This window comes from Rhinopithecus roxellana, chromosome 15, assembly GCF_007565055.1.
Source record: "Rhinopithecus roxellana isolate Shanxi Qingling chromosome 15, ASM756505v1, whole genome shotgun sequence".
Classification (NCBI taxonomy): Eukaryota; Metazoa; Chordata; class Mammalia; order Primates; family Cercopithecidae; genus Rhinopithecus; species Rhinopithecus roxellana.
The window spans coordinates 48,384,299-48,401,569 of record NC_044563.1 but is presented as its reverse complement, the minus strand read 5'-3'; the positions used below and the strand labels follow the sequence as shown (position 1 = coordinate 48,401,569).

General features: G+C 37.2%; 1 protein-coding gene across 10 annotated transcripts in view; it reads right to left on the bottom strand.

The window, feature by feature from the left end:
* DLG2 (discs large MAGUK scaffold protein 2) overlaps nt 1-17,271 on the bottom strand; it is a 2,272,173-nt gene that overhangs the window by 61,857 nt on the left and 2,193,045 nt on the right. For all 10 annotated transcript variants that reach the window (XM_030918836.1, XM_030918835.1, XM_030918840.1 and 7 more), the window contains one exon: nt 12,954-13,029. In XM_030918836.1, the coding sequence (XP_030774696.1) occupies nt 12,954-13,029 (76 nt within the window). The remainder of the gene's footprint in view (nt 1-12,953; nt 13,030-17,271) is intronic.

Below are 17,271 nucleotides of genomic sequence, written 5' to 3'. Positions count from 1 at the left end.
ATCCTTCTCCATGAATAAGGAGTGACCAGGTTTGTCATTCACATTGACCTCATGCCCCAAATTCATTATGGTATTAATTCTTTGGGCAGGTGAGCACAAGTCAATTACAGAGCGAAATGGTGGCTTCTTGGGGTCTTCCAGGAAAAACCACCGCATCAAAAGTGCTCAAACAGGAAGTGTTAGTAAAATCTAACAAATGTTCATGAAGTTGTCAAAACATAAAAGGCAAATGGCATATCTGCAAACTTTTTACTTCTTTTCAAGTGAGATAGGCTTTCACTTACACTGACAAGTGCTTGTAATAAATTTGAGACAGCCATTGGAAAAGTTCTCACTTCGTAGTTGTGTCACTCAAATTTCTCAGAACTCTGTGAATGAATGGAAACTGCATTACGGTGATCACTACTAACATATAAAAGATGTTTCTCATAGCTTCCCCATCGTTGCCTAGGTATATACTAATAGCCCTGGAGTCATGGAAATTATTTTTCTCTTTTTCTCTTACAGGGACTTCAAGTGCACAGAAAGGGACAAATCATAATCCTTAGTCATGATATACCTTTCATTGTTTCATGCTTTCACATTAGGTGGCAGATTCGTGGTGCTTACTGTGTTGTCATAGATAGAAAGATAGCTAGCTAGGTAGGTAGGAGGATAGATAGGTAGGTAGGTAGGTAGGTATGTAGGTAGATAGGTAGGTAGATAGCTAGCTAGCTAGATAGGTAGGTAGATAGCTAGCTAGCTAGCTAGATAGATAGAGTGGGCTACACATGGATGTTTTTCTTGAGAGGTACAATTTTGATTTGACTCAAGAGCCTTCATGCTATGACTCTGGTGTAGCTTGCCTCTTAATGAGGTAAGTTTACCCCTCTTACATGTCCCACTTTACAGAGGAGTAATTGGTTTGTCTCAGATGACATGGCCAGTGGCATAGCTGGCATGGCAGTACTAAGTTTGCTGACTGCCTAAGAAGAACAGATCATGTATCGAGAGTGCCAACTTCAAAGGAAATCCAAATCTTTTCCAGACCATTTAATGTTTGCCAAGAGCAAGGGCAAAGGCTCAGGTGTCCTTGTTTTCCCCCAGGCCCTAGTACAGTGCTGGACATGAAAGATGTCTTGTAACCCTTCACAAATTAAATGAAACTGTATACTAAATAAATATTCATGGGCCTCTAAAGAACAGTGTCTGGCTGTGTGACTGCAGAGAGGTCACTTATTTCCTCTGACCCTGCCTTTTTATTTACCAAATGGATAAGGTACGAAAGTGCTCTGCAAATACAAGGACTTATTTTCCAGTATCCACAAAGAATTTTAGTCCTTGGGGAGAAGTGGATTTATCAGAGCCAGTTTTCTGGTTTTAACCTGGCAATCAATCTAAAATTAGTTTCAATTTTAAGAAGTTTATTTTAGTGACAATTTTATTTATTCTGACCTGGGTTGGTTTTCAGTTTAATTTGGTGGTTATTTCAGTATCATGCATAAACTGCCATTGATTTCTGATAACACATAGCAGTTACTTAATGCTACAGACTTGATTTGCCAGGTAAGGCAAATGTATTGGAGTGAGGTGTTGGGGAGATGCCTGCTAGAGGATAGATCTGAAAGCATACATACAATTTTAATTTCTAGTCTGGGCTCTGCCAAGTTTATTCTCCTTTCCACCATCCTCCTAGTGGGCAGTTACTTTGCACCATTTGCCTTTTATCTCTTCTCTACCAACTGGTAACTCATTCTGTTCAGGGTCCCCCACATGTTCATGAGTGACATTTTTAACAGTCTCCCCTACATGCCATTGCCATCTGTGGGCTCCCTTCAATTCCTAGGATGTAGCCTCTATGATTTCTCCCCTGAGTCATCCCAATGTCCTCCCCTAGGTGTCTCCCTACTCCAGTCACTCCCAAGTCCCCACCATTCATCCGCCCAGCAAGAGTCAACCTCTTTATTCACAAACACAGCCTGTCACTCCTCCATCCAATAACCTTGACGGGCTCCCCAGGACCCAAAGAACAGCCTCTTCAAAAATTTTAAAGGAATACTTAATGCCCTCTGTTAATGGGCCTCAAACTATGTTTACAACTTTACCGCTGCCCCACTGTGTGCACCCATTGAATGGAATACTCGCTGGTCTCACCAGATACCCTCTCTATTCGTTTACTTTTGCTCCTGCTGTTTTCTAAGTGTTAAAGTGCACTTACTCCTGAGAGATTTAGCTAAAATGCTACCTTTACTTGGAACACTTTCTTAATTGCTCTCACATGGAGTAGGCTCTTCCTCCTATTTGAATACCCCTTAAGACTCATTCATGTTTTGCTAAATTTTTTTGCCTTATGCTATAGCTGTGTGTATATGTATGTGTGTGGTGTGTACCAAAAAGAAAGTCTTGGGATGGCAGAGGTGGGGTCTTATTCATCTATGTCTCTACCCAGTGGCCAGAGCAGTATCCAGTGCATACAGAAAACTCAAAACCTATTTATTGAAATAAAAGTAACACTCAGATCAAGAGAACCTTCCTCTAAAGGCAACAATAAATTATTTGGTTCTGCATTCACAAGCTATAGCAAAAGAAGAAAAAAAAAGAAAAAAAAAAGAAAAACAAAGTGAGCTGCGCCTTCTAATTTACATGACTTTTCTCCTAATATACCACGTTCTTTATTCTCACATTATTTAATTCGATACTTATTGGTTAAGTGCCATGAACTATTTTAGTCCCTACATAAGTCAATAGTCCTGGCCTTCAAGGAACTTGCTATCTATTCTCCAGAGTTTATTATTATAGTTGAAAAATCACATTTCAGAAAGAGAAGCTATTTGCTCCAGGTCATAGAGTCAGAAAAGTTAAGAATAGGATAGTCTGATTTTAATCAAAAGGTAAGGTAGTTAGGTATTTTTATAAATATTAAGACCATATTGGAAGCTGTTGCTGAAACTCTTTTCAGACATTACATGAGCTATTATTTTTTAAATAAAACCTTTTTACCCACATGTAAACACAGTGTATAGTTAAGAGGCAAGATATACTATTTTTACTTGCTAAGAGTCTGGCTATAATTACCATAGTGAGGAAGTCAGATGACTGGACATTCACTTCTGCATCTTTATCTTTCAGCATTGATGTTTTAGCTTTGAGATAGTTAAAAACTTTTGCAAAGTGAAACCTGCAAGCTCAAAGGTATGACTGTAGGCCTATTACTATAGAGTCAGATGAAAGGAAGTCCTATAGTGAATCAGAATTTATTCTTTAATAATTCCCAAAGTAGAAATGGGTTGAGCTAAATTTTCTGAATAATACTTACCTTGAATTAATGATGAAAAGAAGATTTAACAAAAGCTCAGTGTTCTCATCTGATAAAACTATACTTGTTATTTATATTACATAACCACATATTATACAACTCCTATTTATATTACTTTAGTCTTACCATCACTACTTGAATGTATAGAATTAGCTATGCTAATAACATCTGGAATTAGTTCATATGTAAAAATCCTCTAAAGATTAATTATTTTGATTTGCTTGCACAATAACAATATGTCATGCAGGGCCCAGCTCTGCCACTTACCAGCTGTAGGAGCTTGGGTAATTTATCTATCCTTTCAAAACTTTAGTTTTCTTATCTGCAAAATGGGCATATTTATAATATTTACCTCACAGGATTACCGGTAGGAGCAAATGAGCAATGGTTATAAAAATAATATGTAGAAAATAACAAATCTACAGATGTTCAGAGTAACTGGTATCCTAAATGAGATGCAATGGTTCTCCAAAGCAATAAACACTGATCAAGTGTGTTATTCTAGAAACTCCTATAGGTAGCTACACAAGATAGCAGAGAACTCAGAAACCATCTGAATTTGTAGCCAATGGCAGGGGCAGGGGGAGGGGTTGAGAAATCAGTCCTGCTGCCAAGCTCCGTCTTCCTGCCCATTAGAGTCAGCCAGTGGTAACTTCTCTCCCCAACTAAACAAGCACAAGGTCAAAAACACCTTATGCAAATGCACGAAGGGCAGTTTTGGCAACTCTGCCTTCTTCCTCTGTGCAAAAGGAGATTTGGAATCTAAAGAAAAGAGTACTATTAAGAAGTTGCTCATTCTAGCCTTATAAGGGTGAGAATTTAAGAGGTATGTGCTTGTGAGTAGGGGTGGGCAAAAGATAGATGAATATTTCTTAGTACTTTACATATATTGTATCTTTTAATATGATTTCTATTTTTATAGATTAGGCTTAGATAAGTTATGATAATTGATAGGAGTTAGTTCTTGTGTCTGATTCCAAACTTTTCCACTGTGCCTGTGTATCTCAAATTAGTAGCATGCCTAACAAAATCTCTGGGGAGCTTGTTAAAATGCAGCTTTCCTGCCCCCATCCCCAGAGATTCTGATCCTGCAGGACAGGGGTTGAGCCTGATCATCTCCATTTTTAATAGGCACCTCAGCTTATTCTAATGTAGATGCTGCAGGATATACTTTTTTTTTTTTTTTTCCTGCTGAAAATTTTCTGGTTTCTTCTCTCCACAGCTACTCTGTGGTCCTGGGTCAGGTCTTTTCCATGTCTTACCTGAATTATTGAAATGGACCCCTGCCCTCTGAGGCTGCCTCCCTCTGGAAATTTATTTCACACTGCAGCAAAGTGATCTGCTAAACTCTAATCTAACCTCTACTAAATTCCTCCCAAGGCTTTTCACTGCCCTCAAGATGGAGGACCTTCATGACCTGGTTTCTAACTTCTCTGCGTTATCTCTGGACACTTGAAGCTCTGTACTTATGCTTTGCACTTAAGTAACATTAAGCTTCCTTGGCTTCCCTGAGAACACCGGGCTGTTTCCTGATTTCTGCCAACAACACTCTTTTCATCTTTTTGCACCTGATTAGATTTTACTGATTCTTCAAGGCTCATTTTGAACGATATCTCTTTTAGAAACTAAAATATATTATAAACATGAGTATGTGTATGTGTGTATGTACAGTGAATAGATTTTTCAATTATAAATTATAATACATTTTGTATATAAGGTTGCAGATTAACTTGACAGTTTCAATGGCAGTGCTTTTTGAACACAAGTGGCAGAAACGCATGTACACAAAAATACATAAGGAATATAGTTTATTCTCCATACCATTCCACAGAATAGCAGTTTCCCCATCAGCAACTTGAGACAAATAAATAGACTATGAGGAATACATAAAATAATATGAACTTTTTCATCCCAAAATGTTCCTCGAGTTCCATCAGCTTTCAGGGTTTACATAGGACACGCCTTAACATGTCTCAGACATGGAGACTTGACTGGGGTTTCCTCTGAGAACCATTTGCAGAAAACCCACTAGCACATCTTGATCAGACAATTATCTGTGTGCTGGCTCAGGTGGTTCTCAGTGGATATGGGAACTCAAGGTTTGGATAGATATGATTATCACATTCAAAAGAAAACATAACAAGTTAGAAAGTGTCCCCACGTTGGGCTATTGAAGCTGCAAAATTCCCTGGACATATGCCTATCTTTGTTCTTTATATATAAAAATATAAGACTGGTTAAAACCACACTGCATGCAGTATAGGGAAAGAATCCGAGAGGAAAGGTGAGCCAGGAAGACCAGTGAGGAAGGTGTTAGAAGGCTCAGAATAAGAAAATTAATAACAAAGACATCAAAGAGCAGCCTCTTCTGCGTTTATTCACCTTGAGGGCAAAGCCTGCCTTCCTCATACCCCTGGAGTGCAGCAGTGTGGCTCTCCTTCCACCTCTCCTCGGTGGATCTCTAGGTCATGTCTGGACATTTAAGATCTTTGCCTGGCTCTGGCCATTCCAAGACCGGCTCCATTAAAGAGCTTTCTTTTAAGGACAGTAATGACATTTCTTTTGTCAAAATGTCACTTTGAAGCCGTGACAAAATCAATCCCCATAACTCACTCTGGTGAAGCAAATATAATTCTCATCTTGCTAACAAAATATTGACTGTCATATTGATTTTTTGATAAGTGACACAATAGCAAGTTCTGCTACCAGCTCTCTGTGTGTCCCAGAGAAATGAGTCTCAGTTACTTCACTTGTAAATGAAGTCAGTGGTCATATGGAAAGTTCTAAGAATCTAAGAAATAGAAATGAGATTTCTCAATGCCAGCTGCAGTTTGATTTTGGGAGTTTGCTATCAACCTATCACTGTAGCTTCTGCCCCATCCCCTCTCTCATAATCAACATCTCCTCTTAAAGGGAGTGTAAGGCTTTGGAAAAGGAAATAGAATATTACTAGGAACAATCGGGACAAATGTCCAAGGATGATAGTCCTCTCTGATCTCTTTAGAAATGGTTTCCTGTTTTGCTTTCCTATTGCCACTGTTTTGAGTTCAGGTTTTCAGAATCGTACACCCAGAACACTGTAATAGCTTTCTCAAACATCTCCTACTGTCAGTCTCTCTCTCTCCTCCAACCTTCCCTTCCCACAGCTCCCAGACCGATCTCTCAGAAACCCACTTCTGAACATTTCATTCCCTTTGCTCTAAGAAGAATGCATTGAGTAGCTAGTATGTTTCAGGTAGAAATCGTGGTAGGTGCTGGGGCACAAAGGTGAGCAGGTTCAGATCTTTGCCTAAAAGGACCTCATAATGCAGCATGTGTAGGCAATGATATAGGTACCTTCAGGGCATTAGCCCAGATAAAATCACCTGGTCTGATTGGTCACAACCCTTAAAATTGTTTATTGCTTACAGGATAAAGTATAAGTTTCCTGGAAAATTTTAGGCATCAGAACTGACTTGAGTCTAACTTTCCAGTTCTGAGTCCTTTCATTCTCCTTCACAAATTATTCCTTGTAATGAAAGTGAACCATGTTTTATTTCATACTTATTCTATATCTTCTAACCCCAGTCCCTATTTTCCTAATCCTTCAGCACCCTCTAATTCAAGCTGGAATCTCCTTTTCTGCACTGAAAACATGTTTTCTGTCCATCTCCTTTGGTATTAATCACTTCCTCCCTGTAGACACGCATTCTCTCCCCCAGAAGACCTGCTCTGTCAGGTCAGTGACCATGATTTATTCATCTTTACACCTCCACGTTACTTACCAAGCTGCCTTGTATTGGATCTAATAAAGGTTTATTAAATAAATGAATGAACTCATTTACCAAGACTTGTTCCCTCATTTTATTTTAGCAGGCCACAGTGAGAAAATGTATAGCTCTGACTACTTTAGAATGTTCTCCTTCAGAAAGATGTGCATCGTCTAGGAAAACCAGCTTCTCCTCAGGATTTAAGTTTATGCCCAAGTTAGGTTTTGACAAAGCTAAACCCAATTCAATTTACTTCTTTATTTTTCTTAAATTGCACAAGTGTTACATAATGTCAATAAAAAAGAAAGCATGCTATAGTAAACAGATTGTGAACTTTGGAATCAGTCAGACATGTATTCAGATTTCTTCACCTCTCTAAGCCTCAGTTTCTTTAAGTCTATAAAGAGGAAATAAATGATTTCCTTTGAAGTCTTGTGGTGATTAAGAGATGTATGTATGCTGGGCATTGTGGGATTCTAGCACTTTGGGAGGCCAATGCAGGAGGATTGCTTGAGCCCAAGAGTTTGAGACCAGCCTGGGCAACAGAGAGAGACCTTGTCTCAAATTTTTTTTTTTTTTAAAAGAGAGGTGTATGTAAACTGTCTGGGTTTTTATAACAGGTACTCATATTACTTTGAATAACAACTATCATCTCTGTTCTGTCCCATCCAAGGATAAATAGGACTATTTATTTATTTATACCATACCTTACTTTAGAAAGGGTTTACAGTGTAAAAGGGACACTTACACCTTGCACGTTGCTGACATATAGTAAGGATACTGATAACTCTCTCATACTCTCTCTTACATATATTTCCTTTTTTATATACTTAAAAAAAGTTTTGCATAAATCGCTAAATAGTCATTGATTTTTCAATGCAGAACAGCTTGATTCTGAAGGTTATACAATTTCCTAAACCTCTCAATACGTAACAGAATGGCTGGTTAATGATGAAATTGATTTAAAAAAAAGGTAGAAGGACAATAAAAGAAATTAAGGGATGCTTAAGTTTTCACCAGAGGCTGGTTTGACTAGAGACTCATTAGGAACTTAATAGACATTCCCAGGGGGAGCTTGATTGCATTGCTGTCTGGGGCATTGAGATAGGTCTTAGGGAGACCTATCCAAATAGATGGCTGTTTGAAGTTTAGGGGTCTGCATAGGTTTGATTTATCTAGGCTACTGACACAATAGCCCACTTTTCTTTGCATGTGTAGACACAGATTTTGTAAAGGCACACAGAGCGGATAGAAATCCTGGGTATTTCATTTGTAGCAGATGAGCACTTTCAAATGAAGAACCTCAGATTCTTCATGTATACTTTCAAAATCCAGTAAGCTTCTAACCTCATAGCCAGGCCTTCCATACAAGCTTTCTGGCCTTTCTGACCTTTGTCAACCCTATTTGCTACAACTCCCATCACAACCTTTGCACACTGCTGTCCTTGACTTGCTTAACCCTAGTCTAACATGTCTGCAATTTCCACTATCATGTTCATGCTTTTTCCTATGTATGTGGCAAACTCCTACTGAAAATCTAAGATCTCGTTCAAATATTGCCTCTTTGAAGCCTTCTCTTTTACCTAAGGCATATTTGTAATGCTGTACTTCCTCTGGCTTCAAGAAAATCAGGTATAGTGTGGAGTAATGGAAAGGGCAGGCTTCTGTTGTCAAAATGATCTCAACCGGATGCTTGCACCTACTAACTGTGTGATCTTAGGCAAGCTAGTTAATCTTCCTGAGGCTCAGCCTCCTGATTTTTAAAATAAAGACTGTTGATTCCCTAAATGTATGGAAAACATTAGTGATGCTGTATTATCATTGCTTGGCTGCTTATATTTCTCTTTTTGAGCCTGTTGCGATGAAAGATCATATATATATATATACATATATATATATATATATATATATTTTTTTTTTTTTTTTTTTTTTTTTTTTTTGGCCACAATAGAAGATACCTAACATAGTGCCTGGTGTTTTGCAGCATTCAATGTTATTGCAATCAATGAAGAGTTCTGGAAAAGTAACTCAAGCACTGACAGTCACATTAAAGTCCAAGTTCATCTATAAAGTGCTCTCTGGTCATTCCTGTGACTATTAATTTAAATTCTTATAGCTCGTGTACATACTACTAATAAGGCTCTTGTCACAGCCTGCTTTCACAGACACTAATTTAATCTAAGCTCCTCCAGGGGAGTAACCTTGGCTTTCACTCTGGGCTCCTCAGGACGTTTCACAATGCTCTGAAAATGCCAGCTAATGATAAGGTTATTTAAAACATCCTATTATCCTTATCATTCCAGACAATTTTCCTCTTCACTTTATGCTGAATTTATCCCAAGGTCCCAGAGAATGAGGCTTCTGCATCAATGACTTATTACTGTAGTTCTTGCCTTTAATTCAAAGTGAGTGGCATCTCCTGACCGAGCTTTCCCAACTCTCCACATAGTTGTTCTCTCCTTTCCTCAGTGCATTTTATCTCGTGTTAGTAGTCCTTTGCTTTCTACTTCTGGACAAGTCTTTTTATTGATGTATTTTCAAATAGGGATTTGGAAAACTTTGATTTATTACCCATTAGTGCATGAGCAAATCTCACGGAGAGTTACTAATGTAAGACACCCTAAAAAAATCATCGAATCCAGCAACTGCAAATAGAGAATAATTTCCAATGTTGTGCTAGAGATGATTCAATCATGGCACTCTCTTTTCCTTCTAAGATCATATATGGCCTCAGAATCCTTTTTCAAAACAATACTCTAGATATAAACTATCAATCCATTAGTGTACTTAGGAGATGAAACTTGTTTGACATCCCTGACGTAGTTTAAAGGTTTTATTTTGGAAATAAGGGCCAAAGAACAATAGTGACTTAGTAGTGAGCTGAAACCAGAACCCAGGTTATTGACCCTCCTGATTTTCCATTCAGGGCTTCCCTTCCCAGATGATTACTCCTTTCTTTCAATAGCCAAGTTCTAATAATTTACAATCTATTCTTTGGCAAATACCTAATGGTGTTTAACATGTATGATTAAAAAGCACATCATATAGGTTTCAGCCTTACTGAGAAGACATCTGGCCTCCTTGGGGAAAAGGGCCTATGTTAGACTTTGTGTCTTTCTGAAGTTCTAGTCCTGTTTCCGGCACATGGTAAGTATTCAATAAAAATCCTCTCACATGCATCCAACTCTGTCTATCTATCTATCTATCTATCTATCTATCTATCTATCTATCTACCTATCTATCTATCATCTATCTATCTATCTATCTATCTATCTATCTATCTATCTATCTATCATCTATCTATCTCAAACAAATAGGAGGTCTATCCTTAATTTCTCACTAGGAATCCTGGAAAGAAATTCTACCTCTTGTATACAAGTAGTATTTGTTTGAAAGGACTTTATGTCATAATGTCACATACCCTCACTTCTATTTATAATGACATCCTATGTTTCAATAAATTTTCATTTCACTTGAATATTTTACAGGAGGGTAAATTATTATGTCAATGACTGGGCTCCCTTATGATTCTTCTACTTAGAAATAGAAAGGGCAGTGCTATAATTCGGGCCTCAAAATCCCCGAGAAATGATAGCTTTTCTTTTTCTTGTTTTTCATGGTGACAGCAATTGACCATAATTTGTGATTCTGTATGATATTCACAAGCTACAATTGTTAGGATAGAAAAGCAAAGAAAAGGATATGAAGAAAAGGAAAATAGGAAGAGAGAAGATGGGGGAAGTTATTTTACAACACAGCAATAAGATACTAGTATTATCTCTTCAAAGAATCGATTTAAAAGGGTGTACAAGCCACAGCTAACATCATAATTCATGGTGAAAGATCGAATGCAGTTCTGTTAATGTCAGGAACAAGACAAAAATGTCTGCTCTTGCCATTTCTAACATTATACTGAAGGTTCTAGATGGTGCAATTAAGCAAGGAAAAAAGGCATCCATATTTGAAGGAAAGAAGCAAAACACTCTCTTTTTGCACGTATATGTTGTATATAGAGAACCCTGAGGAATTCACTAAAAAACTGTGGCTTTAGCAAGGTTGCAGGATATAAGATTGATATATGTATATAAATAATCATATTTCTGTACATTTGCAATGAAGAATCCAAAAATGAAATTAAGAAGACAATTCATATGCAAAAGAATGAAATCAGAACCCTAACTCATACAACGTACAAATACTAACTCAACATGGATCAAACACCTAAATGTAAGAGCTAAAATTATAAAACTCATTGAAGAAAATATGATATAAATCTTTATGACTTTCATTAGGCAATGGTTTCTTAGATATGACACCAAAAGCAAAAATAACAAAAGAAAAAATACACACATTGGACTTCACCAAAATTAGATCCTTTTGTGTACTAAGAACACTATCAAGAAAATGAAAAGACAACCCATAGAGTGGGAGAAAATATTGTAAAGCATGTATCTCATTAAGGATTAATAACCCAACTATATAAAGAACTTCTACAACTCAATGATAACAAGACAACCCAATTTAAAAATGGGCAAAGGATCTCAATAAACATTTCTCCAAATAATATATACAAATAGCCAATAAGCACATGAAAATATGCTCAATATCAGCAGTCATTAAGGAAACGAAATCAAAACCCCAATGAGATAACACTTCATACCAACTAAGATGGCTATAATCAGACATATAATAACAAGGATGTGGAGAAATTGGGACCCTCATACATTGTTGTGGAAATGTAAAATGGTGCAACCACTTTGGAAAACAGCCTGTCAGTTCCTCAAAATGTTAAGCATAGAGTTACTATATGACCCAACAATCTCACTCCTAGGCATATAGCCAATGGAAATAAAAACATGTCACAGAAAAGTTTGTACACAAATTTTCATAGCAGCATTATCCATAACAACTACAAATTGGAAACAATAGAAATATCCATCAACTGATAAATGAACAGATTAAATGTGGCATATCCATACAATGGAATATTATTTGGCAATAAGAAGAAATGAAGTACTTACACATTCTACAACACAAATGCATCTTGAAAACATAATGTAAGTAAAAAAAAAAAAAAAAGCCACAAAAGACCACATGGTGTATAATTTCACTTATATAAAATAGTCAGGATAAGAAAATCCATAGGGACAAAAAGTAGATTAGTGGTTGCCTATGTTGGAGTGGGTTGGGGTGGGAGGATGGGGAAATGGGAGGTGACTGTCAATGCCTATAGGTTTTCTTTATGGAGTGATGAAATGCTCTAAAATTGATTGTGGTGATGGTTGCATAATTCTAAATACACTAAAAACCACTGGATTGTATTTTTTAAGTGGGTGAATTACATTGTATGCAAATTTTATCTTACAAAGCTATTATTTTAAAAAGATTACATATGTATATGTGATTAAATATTCTAATTTTGATGGCTAAATTTTAGTTATTAATTCTCTTCTATGTCTGTCACAACAATCCATGTATTCATTAGATAATCCATGTTTCTATGACTACTGTCTTAGCTCCATAATGTGAATCAGACTAGATATTTTTTCTGATGAGCAGATACTTTTTATAAAATCCATCCTTTTAGCACATTAATTTAAAAGGAAAAAACTTAAAGAAACAAAAACCACCTAAACTATCTTGTTCTTCTTCATTGTAGTCATTACATCACCTTCATCAACACATTGCTTCTGCTAACCACTTGCAGCTTTACTCCCAGTGTTTAAATATCTTTACCATAAATCTATTTCATCAGAAATGATATTATTAACTTCAGCAATATACTTATAACAGTGCTCTACTGTCTGGTAGCTTCATAATTTGTTTGCCACTGAAAGCCTAAATGTGTTAATTATAGTTAAATCCATGGCAACTGAGAGAACTTGATGTTTCCATCATTTTGTACCTACCCCTTTCGAATCAATCACTCCAGGTTTGGCATTAAACTTCACTGTCTTCAATCGGGCACGTTCCTTTCTTTCCACCCTAAAGCAAATTGAGAATAAAGAGTCTGTCACATGACAAAGCATTTATGACTAAGTTCCTTATTAAGTGAAGAACATTTTTTCCTCCAATCCTTGCAGCTCAAATAAAATGTGTTCTAAAATATTTCTCTTCCTTTGTTCCATATAAAAAATTTTGGTACAAAGTCTCTAAGTTTCTAACACATCCCTTGAAATTACTCCAATACATATACTGAGAGTCACGTCATGGTATTTGTAAGCAACAGAGAGGTAGAAAAAATAATATTTGTTTTTTAAATGCTTAAATAATTAAATCAAAATCTGTTTCAAGAAATCTCAGTCCACAAAGATGAACACCTATATTGGAGACTAAACAAGCGTTTCCTCCCCTCTCCTTTTCTCTCCTCCCCTTTTCTTCTTTGTTTTTCCTTCTCTTCCCCTTAAGAACACTAGTGTATTTACCTTCAATTTTTAACCAAACATGTTATATATAATCTTGAACTTTCCTTTTCCCCAATGTCCTTCTGTCATCTCTGCAGATTCATTGTTTTCCTGCTACTTCATTTATTCATTAAACACTTAATCACTGCCTACCATGCATCAAGCAAGGAGTTGGGGAACAAAGAAAAAATATTCTAAAAGCATGACTGCAATGAATTCTTAGCAATGTTCTTTTGGCAAGAACAGTGGTGTAAACAAACACAGAAAATGCTGTAGAACAAGATGGCTGATATCAATGTGGGAGCACATATCTTACTGGGAGGGTGCAAAGAAAGACTAGAAAGCATTAGGGTGGGCTTCTTGGAGGAAATGTCAATTTATCTGAGACTGAAGGATTAGAAAGTTTGTCAGTAGGGACATTTCAGGGGGATTTTTCACAGCAGGAACAACACGTGCCTCAACCTGAAGATATGAATGAGCTACAAGATTGCAGAAAGATTCCAGTACAGGGTACATAGGGGATATATAGGATGGGGCAGTGAGGCTAGCGAGGTGACAGACTCCTTTTAAAGGGTATCCATACTTGAGTTTTTTCCTTGGGAATCATCATAAGTTCTTAGAGGATATGAAGCAGCAAAGTGATAAAATCAGATCAGTTTTTAAATAAACAACCTTGGTCAAGGTGGAAGATAGACTGAAGGAGGGAAGGAGCAGGAGGAGGTTGGGGGCCTATTTAAAAGCTGTTGCCATAGTCCAGGCAAGAAATAATGAGAAATGATAGTGGGGTGGAGAAGAGGGAAAGGCTTGAGAAATATTAGGAAAATAAAATTGGTTGGACTCTTTCCTGTTTGAAGGCCAGGGTTGAAAAAGAGGAAAATAATCTAAATATTTCCCTGATTCTTCTGAGCCCCTCCAGTTAGACATGATTGCTCCTTTCTGACTGGAACAGTCTCCATGTCAGCATTACATCTTGATTTCCTTGTGTTTACTTACATTTGCACTGCATATACAGGGTTGTATGTACCTTAAGGTGCAAGCCCACTTATCACTCGATGGTGTTTTATAGCAAGTCCTCAATAAATAATTGTCCAGCAAAAATAATATTCATTGCATTGTTTTAACATGACTTCTTGTTTAAATATTTCTAGCTTTAAATTCAAAGATGTGGGGGGAAAAGAGAAAGAAAAAACCTGAACGTACAGAAACTTAATGGTTTATAAAGTCTAAGCTATTCATAGATCAATAATTAACAGCATACTCCTTTCTAACTGAGAGCTCTTTTGTGTTCCCAGCTGAAACACAGTGAAGATCAGGGTTTCTATAGTTACAGAATGGAATTGCAGAACGTATTTATTTCAGTGTGAGAGTAGAATATCTGAGTGGAAACAGCTGAACAAAATTTTTCAAATCTAACGTCATATGTTAAAACAATGTGAGGCCGGGTGCGGTGGCTCACGCCTGTAATCCCAGCACATTGGGAAGCTGAGGCAGGTGTGGATCACCTGAGGTCAGGAGTTCGAGACCAGCCTGGCCAACATGGTGAAACCCTGTCTCCACTAAAAATACAAAAAAAAAAAAAAAAATTAGCCAGGTGTGTTGGCGGACACCTGTAATCCCAGCTATGTGGGAGGCTGAGGCAGGAGAGTCACTTGAACCTGGGAGGTGGAGGCTGCAGTGAGCCTAGATCATGTCATTGCACTCTAGCCTGGGCGACAGAGCGAGACTTTGTCTCCCCCAGAAATAAATATAAATAAATAAATAAATAAGAAGTAAAACAATGTGTTCCACCAAGAGTTTCTACTTGCACCAGATGCACAACCGTTGGGGAGAAAGCAAGATAGATTTTAGATAAGATAAGCTGCCAAGTGGAAAATGCTCACTGGTAAAATGCCTCCTTTGAGCTTCATCACTTCATTACCTTTTCTCGATTTTAATCCGAGTGCAAATGTAATTTACATTCGTCTCTTTGTATTCTTCTAAAACTGTTGTTAGGGCCCTAACTTTATTCTGGCTTCTTTGCATTAACTGGGCTAAAGTCAATGCTTTGGCATCATTCAGTGATGCCAAAATGACTGTAGTATGCAGAGAATACATGGTTATTTGATCAGGGTGTGCAAATAAATTCTGCATAAACCCACAGAACTCATACAGGTTCCAAACATACATAATGTTAGGGGGAACTCAGTATTCAACTCTCAGAACTGCTTAGACAGAGCATTCTAGTATTGTCCCCTACCCTACAGCTCAACTCCATTTCCATGTTTATCCTTTTCAATTTTCTTGAGAAATGTCTCTATTAGGAAGATTTTAGTGGTTCATCCCTTAAATCTTAAAAAGGTTGCAAAGAATATTAAGTCAGCCAGACATGCACACACAGACACACACAAATGCACACACACACATACACTCACCTACCATTTGCTATAGTTTATTATTCATCTTCAAATAGGTAATAGAGAAAGTAAAAAAAAAAAAAAATTGAAGCCATACGGAGGTCATATACTTCCGGGTCATTCATGAAGGAAGTTGAAAAGCTTTGCTTCCCATTTAGGTTGAAAGTTTCCTTAATAAGTGGAGTTGTACTGTATAATTATTAATAAAGTTCCTTTGCATTTACATCATCTCATTTGGTCCCCACAACAACCTAATGATTTAGGTATTATCAATCTCATTTTATAACTGAAGAAACTGAGACTTGAAGCTTGCCAGATCAGAAAGTGGTAGAAACACAGCCTAAACATACATTCTCCAACAGCTAACTTCAGTGTCTGTCTATAGCCACTCAATTTGGGAGACTGCATTCAGGTACCTCCCAAACCTGGATGATCCAAATTCTCAATAAACGTGAGATTTTTGGATGCAGCTTCCACAGTTTGAAGGCACATACATATCCTTTGAAGTCTGGGCTGAGGTTTTTACAAATGATAACCAACGTACCCTTGCATCCCCATCTCCCTAATGTTCTGAATGCTATGAATATTATTAATTATTAAATAAGCCCCAACCAAATTTAAGCATACAATCATTGAGTTAGTAGCATACCACAAGAGGTTGACCTCAAAATTCAGAATAAATTTACTTTAAACACAGAAGTCTGCTTAGTTAAATCCCTATTTGAGTTGATCCGTCTCCTCAGCACACCAGCAACCCTAGTAGTGCATTCCCATCACAGAGGCTTGCATTACTGCCTTGGGGTTCTCTGCAAACCTCTTTCCTTAAGAGGGAGGCTATGTCTGTGGCTTATCTTCCTCATCTGCCTCAGCCCTTTCCTCTCTTCTAGCTCTTTCTGGGATGCATGTGAATGGTTTGCTGCTGAAATGAGACTTAAGTCTGGAAAATAGGGCTCTAAATAATGTGACGTATTTTTTTTTTTCTGGCAACAAAAGCTCAAATTTTGAAAAATGGAAAGCAGCTATTATTGGAATGTACACTAAGTGTTAGAAACTGTGCTAAGGATTTCACCTATAATATCTATAATCCAGGGTCTGACATGAGCTGGGTACGTAGTAGTTGCTTAATGAGGCTTTGTTGAATGAATAAATAAATGAACTCTCAAGGGGACTACTAGTTCTTTACCTAATTGCGAAAACCATTAGGCCAGGGAGTTTAAGTGAATTGCTGAACAACCAGTTTTTCCCATAAAAAGTGATTCACCATTTCACAACTTACTTTCTTGGTAACAATCTAGGTAAAAGTTTAGCATCATTTTCTCTTATTGTTTTACTGAGTAAGACTTCTTTGGCTAATAAATATTAAGGTCCAAAGGCTTTCACCTAAAGAAATTGTGGACCACCTGAAGAGACAGATCAAATCTCAATGAGGA